This window comes from Lepisma saccharinum, chromosome 3, assembly GCF_977018435.1.
Source record: "Lepisma saccharinum chromosome 3, izLepSacc3.1, whole genome shotgun sequence".
Taxonomy (NCBI): domain Eukaryota; kingdom Metazoa; phylum Arthropoda; class Insecta; order Zygentoma; family Lepismatidae; genus Lepisma; species Lepisma saccharinum.
This window is the reverse complement of record NC_139231.1, coordinates 101,465,855-101,479,210: the sequence shown is the minus strand read 5'-3', so window position 1 is coordinate 101,479,210 and position 13,356 is coordinate 101,465,855. Positions and strand designations below refer to the sequence as shown.

Genomic DNA, 13,356 nt, shown 5'->3' with positions numbered 1-13,356 from the left:
ATTTTGTCCCAGCATACCACACCACTGCCTGCGTTATTGAACAGTCGCCATTCTTATTTATGCGACTGTGGCGCTGCGTAGTGAGAAAACGGACAACTTCAAGTCATGAAAACAAAACTTAAAGATCTGGCCTTTCATTTGGTGTTACAGTTATTTCACAATTCATCGTACTTAGTTCACAGTAATTAATTGAAATTAGGGAGATTTGATAGGAACACACTGTATATTAATTAAAATAAATGGACAGATACGGATAACCTATATTCTTTCTACTGATTCAATATGGAATTGTGGTTTCCTTGAACATAAATGGTTCATACAATGCATACAACCAAATGACTGTGACGGGCTTTGCCTTTGAAGAAGAAACTGCATAATGTAGACACTTCCTTTACAAAGCTAGGGCATATGAAGTCCTCGTATAGGATTACACTCATAGAAATAAAAACAAAATGGCAGAATTTTGCACTAAACTAGTCTTTATTTATGGATATAATGGGTAATCAAAAATATTGGTAATCTTACCTGTCTCTAGTGACTGAGTTTATTACCGTATTTACTCATGTATAATGCACACATTTTTCCCAAATTTTTGCACCCAAAAACTTTGGTACATATTATGCACGGAATATTTTTTTCATGTTTACGGAACCCTATCATGTTATATATCATTGTAAAGCTTGAATTATGTAGTTTCTGAATATGGCAACAGTATTCTATTCAAGATGGCGACACTAATGTGAATGCAGTTGAAATAAACTCATCACATGAAGGAACTTTCTGATTTTTGTGGTACTTTGGATGAAAGAAAATGATAATTAAAATGTATTACTGGCCAAATAATCTGACATATATAGATTGTGTAAATGCCTTAATGAAAGAAATCTTGTTCTGTTAACTGCTAGTTTGAGGGGTTTTAATGGGCCTCTTATAAATGTTACATCAGTCATGGAAAAAGTGTCTACTTTGAAGGTTTTTTTTAAAAATTTTTTTAGAAAAAGTAAAGAGGAAATGAGCAAAACCATGCATAAAAGTTTAAAGGCCATTTTCATCGATTTTTCACTTTGTAATATAATGTTCTGGGATACAAGGAAAGCAGTGCTGTTCTGGCAGACTTCGAGCATGCACCTCTCATTACATAGGATGTGTATCAGCGGTATTTGTTGGATGAGAAATAACAGAAAGTAACTTCCTGAGTACTGCAAATCCACAACATAATATTGATCTCCCTTTCTACTATTACAGAATAAATAAGGTGGTTAAAGAGCGAAAGCTTTGGGATGCTAAACACAGTACATGGAGAGAGGGAGGTGGTTTGGGTTGGTGACTTACTGTTTACACAAGAGGATATTCTCCTCTTGGTTCACATAGCAACAGGTGACTCATTGAATAGGTATGATGTCACTAGTGGCATAGCAACAGCTTTACGACCTACAACTAAGAAAGCCATTTCTTGAACATGGATTATACTGCGCATTACACACAGAGATAATATTTTTGTCACTTTTCTCAATCAAAAACCAGGGTGCGCATTATACACGCGTAAATACGGTATTTCACTCACTCAACTGAAGAAAACAAAAACTTCTAAGAAAGACACAGGGAAATTTAGCCAAATTGTGTAATGAACTGAAATGGTTAGTTACTACAAGTACATTGTGATTTGATTTGGTTTATTTTACTTCACACTTCAGCCACATTTAGATAATTGCGGAGATGAGGAAGATTGAAACTGCTGAAGAGACACTCTCAAAGAACATCTATGTCCAGGCCGGGACTTGAACCTAGAACCTCTGGCATCGTAGCATTCTGTAATAACCTATCTGCCATGAAGGCAGACTCCAACAAGTACAGCTATTATTAATAACACTTTTATTTCAAATAATAAAAAATTGTATTGTACTGAAATAAAGATGTTAGTGATAGTAACAAGAAGTGCACACCAAAGTGATTAAAGTTGTTATTAGTGATGTGACGAAGCTGAAAGTTTACTGATGCCAATGTACGCACCGATAATTTTTGGAACCGATGCTGATATTTAACCAATTCAGACACACAAAATTATTCAACAGAAATGTAATGTTATTTTCAGCATGACAAAAATAAATTTGCTATGTACATTTCTATTGCTTATTTTATATATATATATCTAAATACATATAAAAATCAAAGAAGGAGAAAGGAAACACTCACCAGACAGTGGAAATCTTTTTTGGAATTTTCGCTAACTATATTGTAGCATCTTCAGAGTAGAAGAAAGAGACCGAACCGGAAGTTGGGGCCCTGCAGAGTTGCCAGGTCCCTATCGAAGAAGAATCGGTGCGTAGAATGGAAAAAAACACTGTTTCGTCACCAGGCTCGTCGAAAACTGTGAGTGGGTGGGATGGGTTGGGAGGGGGCATCGGATAAGATGGGGAGTTACTGGGTGGTCTTGTTCAGGCCAGGGGGGGGGGGAGGGGCTTGCACTCATGGCTGATATACCGCGTGAGGCACCTAAAAGTACCACCTGAAATAGCGAAGAAACCAGAAACAGTAGCGATGTGAGGTTTGCGGGAAACAATAATATCAAATGGGGTTCGTAAATCGGAGGTATGGGGTGGGCCGAAAAATTTCGACAAATGGGGCATCTGGAGCAAAGTCATATTTTTTTTAATGGAACGATATACAATAACATGCATAATATAAAAGAGCACACGCAGAGAAACACAACGCCGTTGGTCTCATGCATCTACTGCACATAGGAACGAAGATATGGCCATGTGAAAATATGTAAACAAACTAACAAGTGGCCCACTTGACCGTCAGTACCACGGCATGAAAGACTTCTCAGGTGCCTGACAGAACTGCCTTTACGCAGAGCAAGTTTTGATAGCAGGTCCACGAGATCGTGTTAGTTCATAGCAAGCAGTCGTAGTGGTAAGAGCGAAGATTATGGTGTTCACAAACATAGAAAAAGCGCACATGATCCTGATTTATGGGGAATGCCGAAAGAATGCCTCAGAAGCCTACCGTGTGTACGCAGAGAGATATCCGGACAGACGACAGCCATCTCGACGTCTGTTTGGTAAGTTATTTATTAAATTAAGAGACACCGGAAGTGTAACACCACGAGCACGTGTGCGGAACAAGCCAACTACAGGTGAGGCAGGTGCAACAAATGTTCTCGCTGCTGTTGCTGTAAATCCGCACGTTAGCTCCCGTCAAATTGCCAGGGATGCTGGGATGAGTCAGCGAAGTGTATTGCGCATTCTGCACACACACAAGTTTCACCCATATCATATCTCCCTCCATCAGGAACTTCACGGGAATGATTTTGTGGACCGTGTTCGGTTTTGCACATGGTTGTTACGACACGACACACCCGATTTGACACGTATCCTCTTCACTGACGAGGCAACTTTTACCAATCATGGAAATGTCAACCTAAGGAACATGCACTATTGGTTGGTGACAAATCCACATTGGCTTCGCCAAGTGGAACGCCAGCGCCCATGGAGTGTGAACGTGTGGTGTGGTATAGTGGGTGAACATCTCATTGGCCCTTTTTTTATACAAGGGACACTGAATGCTGACCGATACATACAGTTTTTACAACATGAACTGCCTGTACTATTGGAGGACATACCACTTCAGACAAGGAGGGACATGTGGTACCAACATGATGGGTGCCCAGCTCACAGTGCAAGACGTGCTACAGCATGTGTGGAAAATACATTTCCAAATCGTTGGATTGGACGTGGAGGGCCTGTCAAATGGTCGGCTCGTTCCCCAGATTTGACACCGTTAGACTTTTTCCTGTGGGGAAAGCTGAAGGACATTGTCTACCGGGATGTGCCAACAACTCCAGAGGATATGCAACACCGCATTACTGCGGCCTGTAGGGACATTCCCTACGAGATGCTACATTCTGTGCAACGATCTTTGCGTGGGCGCCTTGTTGCCTGTATCGCAGCTGACGGCCACCACTTTGACAGGTTTTCGCTTCTTACGCAGTGGTTCTTCGACATACTGTCATGGTCATTTTCATTATGCTGTAACACTGTCAAATACATGGTGCTGACGATGTCTACTGTATTTTTTCTTCCTTTAACACGTTCTGTCTTCATCTTGTCCAATGGCTTCCGACATCTCATACTTGTACATGCCGTGGTACTGACGGTCAAGTGGGCCACTTGTTAGTTTGTTTACATATTTTCACATGGCCATATCTACGTTCCTATGTGCAGTAGATGCATGAGACCAACGGCGCTGTGTTTCTCTGCGTGTGCTCTTTTATATTATGCATGTTATTGTATATCGTCCCATTAAAAAAAATATGACTTTGCTCCAGATGCCCCATTTGTCGATATTTTTCGACCCACCCCATACCTCCGATTTACGAGCCCCATTTGATATGATTGTTTCCCGCAAACCTCACACCGCTACTGTTTCTGGTTTCTTCGCTATTTCAGGTGGTACTTTTAGGTGCCTCACGCGGTATAGGCTGTCTCCCATCTTTTGCGAACAGAGGTGCTGGCTGGTTGGGGTAAGAGATGGATGATCGCTACCCGGATGCAGTCGTTGAAAGGGATATTGTGCTGGTTGGTATGGACGGTGACAGTGAAGGTGGAGGAGCGGTGGTTATTGATACACTCTCTTCTTCCCATTCCCCACAGTGATCCTGAAACAAAAAACATATTTCCCAACAAGCCCGGAGTGCTTTTCAAACGGCCCCCAAACTCCAAAACATCCTGGTCCACAACACTCCTTCACCACACAACCAACACCCCCCTGCCCATAAATGCAACCACCCTAGGTGCAAAACCTGCCCTATCCTCATTACCTCTCACAACCTCCAGGTACACATGGCCACTGGCAAATTTACCCTCCACCCCAAAGGGACCTGCCATGTCTCAAACCTGATCTACATCCTCACCTGTAACATCTGTGGTGATTTTTACCTGGGGGAAACAACTGCCCTCAACCTTAACATTAATAACCACCGCTCCTCCACCCATAACCTGGACTTCACTGTCGCCGTCCATACCAACCACAACCCCAACCAGCCAACACCTCAGTTCGCAAAAGGTGGGAGAGGGACTATATATCAGCCATGAGTGCAACCCCCCCCCCCACCTGGTCTGAATAAGGCCACCCAGTAACTTCCCCACCTCATCGGATGCCCCCTCCCCTCCCAACCCATCCCATCCACTCTCAGTTTTAGACGAGCTTGGTGATGAAACAGTATTTTTTCCATTCTACGCACTGCTTCTTCTTCGATAGGGACCTGGCAACTCTGCAGGGCCCCCAACTTCCGGTTCAGTCTCTTTCTTCTTACTCTGAAGATGCTACGATATAGTTAGTGAAAATTCAAAAATAGAATTCCACTGTCTGGTGAGCATTTCCTTTCCCATATAAATACATATATATACAGAATGGGCACAAGTTGCTTTCCCCAGTCATTGATTTCTTCATTTATTGGGGAAAGCGAATTTGTGCCCATCATGTATATATTCTCAGAGATTTAACGTTAGTACACAAGCAGTTCTTTAAAATGCAAAATGAATTCTTGTTCTTAACATTGTAAATTTAATGCTAACAGATTCAACTTCAGAAATGCACTTCTGAAAGTAACCTACTTCTTCTCTTATCACAAATCAGTCCAGCAACACTGATCACCCGTTCACTGAATACTGATGCAGCAGGTATGCCCAAGTATTTTCTCAGCACTTGCTTCAGGTTTGGATACTCATTTTTGAATTTCCAATACAACAGTGGATCCTGGTCACGTGGAATAGTCGGTTCAGCAATGTACTGTTCTATTTCTGATATTGTGGTAATTTGATCCTCTGAATGAGAGTTTGCAATAATTTTATCATAAAAACTCCACAGTGATGAAGTTCCATAACCTAATTTTCAATTAATCTTACAAAATTAAAATATAAAACTTATTAGAAGGTAAAACTCTAGAATTATCGGTACCGATTTAAATATCGGATTTTTGCCAATGCCGATATGTCAATTTCTGCCGATATTCATACATTATTGTTTACTTTTATTATTCAATGAAAACGTTTTTGTTCACTTTATGCTCATATAGGGTAACTAGGACAATCAAGAAGACACAATTTGTGAAGTATTACACTTTGCTTCTTAAAATGTACTTTTAGTATGTTCTAAAACACCATTACTTCTACTTTTAAATGACACTCTAGTAATGCCATTTAAAGAAAAACAATCTTACAGTTAAATACAATGGCTATATACTCACTTGACAGCAAGCTCAGACACAAGGGTTGTTCCAAGCAATTCCTGACAAGAACCAGACAAGCCTAGGTAATGGCAGAGATTAGAGAAAGTGTCTCCACCTGGCTTTGTCAACTCCTGAGGCACCGGCACTCCAGTCAGGAAATGGTAAAATAGAACACTGCACCGCAAAAAGGGAACACTGAAATAACAGAGAAAAAGTGTTAATGATAATAATAAGCAATTATAGTACTGTTAAACTTTAATAATATATATAACTGCAACCACATTCATTGTGTGTATGCATTAACAAGGTGGCTAATCTTTTTCTTTCTATCTTCTTTGGCCCATCTTCTAATTGTTCAAATGATTCTGCAAGTGCAAAGACATTTTTTGCCATGATGTTTACACCAGCGGTTCTTAACCTTTCATTTACCACAGACACCCTTTAAATACCTTTCGTTGTTGCCGACTGCCAGGACTTGAATCAATATCTAAAGTCATACACTGCATCAAATATTTATTTACAGCTGTTCATCAAAAGTCTTAGTACGAGGGTCACTATTTATATTTTGAACCTAACAATGAAAAAACAGGAATTTGGCATTGAAAACTGCTTTATTGTTTTTCGAAGTATTCTCCTTTATGGTCAATACACTTTTGCATTCGTTCGAACCATTTGTCAAAGCAGTTTTTCCAATCTTCTTGAGACACCTCCATAATATGGTTTTTGAACGCATCAACGGCATCTTCCGCCGACGAAAATCGTTGTCCACGCAATTTATTCTTGACATTCGGGAACAAGAAGAAGTCATTGGGTGCCAAATCAGGACTGTACGGCGGATGACCCATCAATTCGATTTTTTGACTGTTCATAAAGTCGGTTGTTAGACGAGATGTGTGACAGCTGGCATTGTCTTGATGAAGAATGATCCGACGGCGTTTGTTTGTTTTACATATTTGACCGAAGACCTCTGGCAAACAAATTGTTGTGTACCATTCACAGTTGACCGTTCTACGTTCCTCTAAAGGCACAGTTGCAACATGACCAGTTTTCCGGAAAAAACAGGCGACCATTTGTTTCGATGTGCTTCGAGCGCGAACAACTTTTCTTGGATTGGGTTCATCTTGAAACACCCATACAGTCGACTGCTGTTTACGTTCCGGGTCATATGCATATATCCATGATTCGTCACATCTTACAATCTTATATACGTCTTTTGAAGCACCACGATTGTGTTTATTGAGCATTTGTTTGCACCAATTGACGCGAGCGTCTTTTTGAGTTTTTGTCAAATTGTGTGGGATCCAACGAGAACATACCTTTCTCACAGCTAAATGATCATGTAATATTTTATATATGCTGGTGGTGAGCGAATGGCGGCCACGATTAAATTCGTTATACCAGCGTTTCACAGTGGCAAAGGATGAGGCTTCATCGCCAAATGTGGAAGTAAGTTGATCGATGCACTCTTGTCTTGATAATCCACGTCGAAAATCGTAAAAAATCATCGCACGAAAATGTTCACGAGTTAATTCCATTTTATTGTTGTCGCGCAATCTCCAAGGCAACATAAACAACACAAATGAAGCTATTGACAAAACATTTGAAGTACGTTATGGTCAATAATGCCAGACGATTCCGTGCAAACGTCAAATCACGCCTAACTTCAATCAGTGTTGCCAAGGCTCAAAATATAAATAGTGACCCTCGTACAATAACACGTGAAAGAAGGCCTGATGTTATAGTAATGACAAAACTTTGTCTCTCACTTACGTCATTGTTATATTGGGCTAAATAACTGAAACTTGTATTCTGAGTTCTGACTCAGAAGAGATACAAGAGAACAGAAAATGTTGTTTTTTCACACAAGTATGTAATTACGAAAGCCACTAATATTGCCTTACACCATTTCAATACTTCCAGAAAGTTTTCTGGTAAATGAGCCAGTTAGGAAAGGACTTTTTCTCGGAAATCTTAAAATGGTAATTTTACCAGTAATATAAAATCTACTACAAGTTTTGATTATAAACGATTTCTAACATAAATAGAAACTGTAGCTGACGCTGAGTATCCGAAAGTAGAGGTTAGAATTTATTCACTGATACCATCTATTTTGCAGGGTCTGCAACCATTGCATGTGACACTTTCGTTGGGTCTAAATGTAGTAGATATTATGCAAAGTTCAAAATTTTCACTGACTTTGCACAAGTATTAAATGAAAAATGGGTTTTATGATTAAATTACAGAAATAGTAATATTCTGAAGCAATTCTTTGAATATTTTAAAAATGAAACTCTGGTAAATTGATCCACACAGTAGCAGTGAAATACTTATATATTAATATTAAACAATACTTGGAACAACTTTTAAGTGTTACAATTTTCAAGCAACAGTATCAGTTTAAAGTAGAGTTGGTTCAACCCTAACTGAAACAATAAAATATATGGTCACATTTTTGTATCTCTAGGAAGCCATGTTTATACCTAAATTTAAAATTGGTTTATTTAATAATTGATGGTCTCTGCTCTTTGAAACTTTGTTACATGCCCATAAAATTTATTGAAGTCTCTCCTTGGAGATATACAGATTCACTGGAGGTTCACGGATCACATGTTAAGAAGCACAGGCCTGCATTTCACATGTCACATGAGCTAAATGTTAGACAATTCTGTGAAATACTGTTCCTTCTTTATGATCTCATTATTCTGCATCACTTCTTAAGGCAGATATTAAAAACTACTGTTAATATGAGAACTACATCTCCTTTTTATATTCTATTTAGATATAAGTAAATGAAATACCATATTCAGCTTACCAGGCTTGCGTAACTTGCTTCCACACGAGGCAGGGATTCACCTGGCTCAAGTCTTGTACTCCACTCAGTCCAGCGGCTTTTCTCACGACATTCAGGATATCCACGACACGGGCAGCCTCCAGCACTTCCTCCACTGGTGACCGGTCTTCGTTGTCTCCAGCATCAATGTCCTCCACTTCCATAGGAACTCCATGCTCCAGGTCCAGTGTCAAGAGAACTTTCACAATGTGTGATATTAGCACCAATTTCAAGACATATTGCTCCTGTCGCAAAAAAAGAAAAGCCGATGTTACAAATCCTTCAGGAGCTTGGTTTGAATTACGATGTAAAATTATTTACAATCTGAGTTACATATTTTGGGCTTCCCCAGCCTCGAATTAATGGGTATATGCAGGATCACATCACTTCAACTATGGCAGAGATTGAGAATGTGGTAAGCTCTACATTCACATTTACTACATGTCATCATCATACAATGTAATGCACAAGGGATAGCTTTACCTTTTATGCTAGTTTTCCTACTCTGTGTAGTTCTTCTGCCACTTTTGGCTAATCACAATGCTCAAGATGAAAATGTAACATCACATATTCAGGCCAAAACTTCAACCCTTTGATCGTGAGGTGGCCATCACCCACTCAACATGTTTCACAACTGAGGAGGCTACCAGTTAAAAAAAATCAAAGCATTTACATTATACTGTTAATATGGTAGGTTTGATTAAAAGAAAAATGACACATTTTAAATAAAACAAACCATTCCTGTCTATAAGCTGCATTTAGCCATTTAACTGTGAAGAAATGAAGAAATTAAAAAGTGAGAAACCTCAATTTCTTTTAAAAAAGGAAAGTTACTCCATTCATTATTTACAGTGAAACCTCGATTTTACGTTTTTCAGGGAGCAAGCTAAAAAAAAACTTAATATACAGGAAAATGTAAAATCGAGGAAAATTTCTTAACATTTTACTGTTGGGACGTCAAAATTGAATGTATAATGTGGGAAAATGAAAATCCGGGGAATGTAAAATCAGGGTTCCACTGTATTTCTCAAGAAATAAAATACAATCAAAGTTGTATTACTATATGTTAATTGCTTTTGATCAGATTTTTTTTTCCAGTAAACATATATTATTTGGTAATCACAATGAAGTTAAGGTATAGAGGCACTTTTGTGTAATAACTACAGTTTTTAAATTAAATTTAGTATTATATTCGTTTGAGCATCAAAATGTCATTTCATTTCATATACTGCATTTGATCTTGAAATACGTCTAGTCTTTGTACCAAAAATCTTGTTCTTTTATTCAATATAAATATGTGGCCCTAACATCACTCATCCTTATCCTTGCGATTAGCCAAATGACAGAAAATGACAAAAAAAATACAAATACAAGTATTATTACTGAAGAGTGCCAGGTGTTTCAGCTCCAATTTTCTCAGTTGTGTGCTTTCACAGGTAGATCAAAGATGAAAGTGACACTCCCTCCCTTTCCTCTGACATGTAGAATTAAGTAGTAGAAATCCTTAATATTATTTATTTCCTGTTGTTAAATTCTTTTTAATACATTACACACTAAAAAAGATCAAAGGTGATTGTCCAGTCCTTTACCTGCATTTGAGTTTCACCCCTTCCCCTTCTCTTTCCTGTATTTATTTATATATGTCTCATGCATTTTGCATTTTTATTTTATTTGTGTGTTCCTGAAAAATGTAAAATTAGGGTTCCACTGTATTTACACAATCTGTTGATTTTTTACAATCGTTGACTTGTAATCATGGGGTCCCAGGTTTGATACCCGGTGGAGGTACATAGTGGTTCGGATCCCACTTTAAACAGTAGGTTCAGCCACGATTAGCCTTTCTGTGGATAAAGGGGACTGAAAACAACAATTCAATCAATCAATTATTACAATAGCCAAAACACCAAGGTATGAACTTTTGATCTTATTGCAGGACTTGAACCAATTTCACTACCAAACCAGTTTCTCGGCATATTTCATGTCTGTTATGAGAATACCAAAACCATTGTTGCTTGCTACGTCAAATTAACATAGCATATCTAAGAGGTGGGAATTGTGTTAATGTCACGGATCTGAAATCAAGGAAGGATGGAGGTTTCCTTTTCCCCCCTTGTGTTGTGCTTTTTATTACAATATTAAAACCCTCTGAAAACAAGAGTAAAGTTATAACTTACCCGGACACTTCCCGATGGTACTGGAGCTGCTGAGTTGCAACAAAATAAACTGGGCAAGGAGAGAGACAAAGGAACAAGAAGCCCAAAAGAATCCCAATCCAAAATACATGGACCACTGTTTGGATTGTCCAACAAAATTGAAAGCAACGACAATGCATGGCTGCTTATCACCTGAAACAAGAAAGCATTAACATTCAATGAAAAATGTGGTTTGAAATACTTAAATAAACAGTTGTGATATAATGTGCTTTATTTTCTCAACTATGCAGTCAATCTTCCATTTTTATTAATCATAATGTTTAAAAACATTGCTCTTAACAGTGACAATTACATTAATGCACCACATTTTTTTCATTTGGTTGGAAGTTAACTCATGAAAAATGTACATCCCAATCCTAACGAAAACTCATCATGTAATACTACAGAAATTTTTGATCAGCATTGAAAGTGTGACTGTGGAGGGAATCAATTGCATTTCATGTTAACTCTTTTTCATTTACCTGAGGTTGCTTCCATGTAGATCCGAGTGCACCAGCTATCCTCACCAACCCTTCCAAGCAATCCTGCTGCCGACAAGATAGGTCACCGAGAAGAGGTTTCCCTAGCTCTCGCAAGAGGCATTCTAGAGAGTGTATGGTGTAGGAACAGGACTGCCATGTAAGAAGAGGCACTCTGGGATCTTCCGAATGTGGATGCACACCCAAACCTTTCTGTATAAAGTAAAGAAGAAAATTACCACCATTTGAAATGTTAATGAACATAATTTCTATTTTCTATACATATTTCATAATATCTACAAATTAAGTAATTTTTGTGCATAATTCAAATGTGTAGAAAATTCATTTTCATTTAATATAAATAAATTATAACGAATATTTAATACAACAATTACAAAATATTTATCAAAAATAAATATTTCAATATTAGTGAATAAAATCATAATAATTTGAATGAAAATCTAGATAAAAAACATTAAAAAACACATGGCTGTTCTGGAAGGTATAGGAACTGGTGCTTGTAGTGTTAATTGATATAAGCAACCAGGAGACTGCAATGGATTTTGTCTTTGCATATTCAGAAATTTACTCTTCAAAATCAACATAATAAATTGCCCTTAGATTCACAAAAAATATTACAAAATGTCAGAATTTTACACTAAATTACAATCTACACATACACAAATTTAGTAGCAATAAACCAATATCAGCCAATATTAATAGTGTACCGATAAATCAGTCTCACCTCTAATAAGAATATTATTAGTTAAAATAACCTTTGTAATCAATTTTCTGATTTTCACAACTAGAACAAGGAACTCCATTAATTCAAAATGCTACCACATGTGAAATGGACATAGAGAATTATTTTTCAGGGCATGTTGTTTACAAAACTAACACTCAAGTTAACAGTACTCTACTCCAACTTTCATTTTTACAATTTACACAGAGTTGTAACTCAAGCCTTCGGCATGGCAATTAGGCACTTGATATAAAACATGTAATGATAAATACTTACTGTATACGTTGCCTGGGAAAAGAATGTAATCATCTCTAACAAGCTGTCTGAAAGCTGTGGTGGGATACGAGTTTCTTCATCAACAGGAAACATTGATCCGAACTGTATACCTACTGGACCAAGATCATTAACTACCTGAAGGAAAACAAGACAAAAACTAAATTACTGAAATGTGCATTGACTTCAAACCACAAACTTGACTTCTCTTACACCCCCGAGAGAGTACAATTTTATCCTTTACCAAGTTAACTGATTTTATATGGCATAGCACAAAAATCATGGTTTAAATTTTGGACATACCTAGGTAAATGCAATGGCGTATTTCTAGAGGCACATATTTTTGGTAAATAAAAAAGCAACATTTTGGTTCAAAAACAGAGTCAATTTCGGGCTCAAAATCGGTAAATAAAATAAAATTTCACAGTTATAGCGGTATATAAAATGACATTTCTTGTTTTAAAATTGTGAATATAATTCTAGATTTGATTTAAAAATTGCACTTACTACACAAAATAAACATATCACTTCTAATAGCACATTTATGTCATTACCATATTAAGTTTATTTTTGTACAAAGGGGTCCATTTTTGCTTCTCAAATATTTA

General features: G+C 37.7%; 1 protein-coding gene across 1 annotated transcript in view; it reads right to left on the bottom strand.

The window, feature by feature from the left end:
• Ubr1 (Ubr1 ubiquitin ligase) overlaps positions 1-13,356 on the bottom strand; it is a 134,732-nt gene that overhangs the window by 11,498 nt on the left and 109,878 nt on the right. The window contains exons 22-26 of the mRNA XM_083119047.1: positions 12,752-12,886; positions 11,737-11,946; positions 11,237-11,407; positions 9,045-9,307; positions 6,251-6,427 (exon numbers count right to left, since the gene is read on the bottom strand). Coding sequence (XP_082975173.1) covers positions 6,251-6,427; positions 9,045-9,307; positions 11,237-11,407; positions 11,737-11,946; positions 12,752-12,886 — 956 coding nt within the window. The remainder of the gene's footprint in view (positions 1-6,250; positions 6,428-9,044; positions 9,308-11,236; positions 11,408-11,736; positions 11,947-12,751; positions 12,887-13,356) is intronic.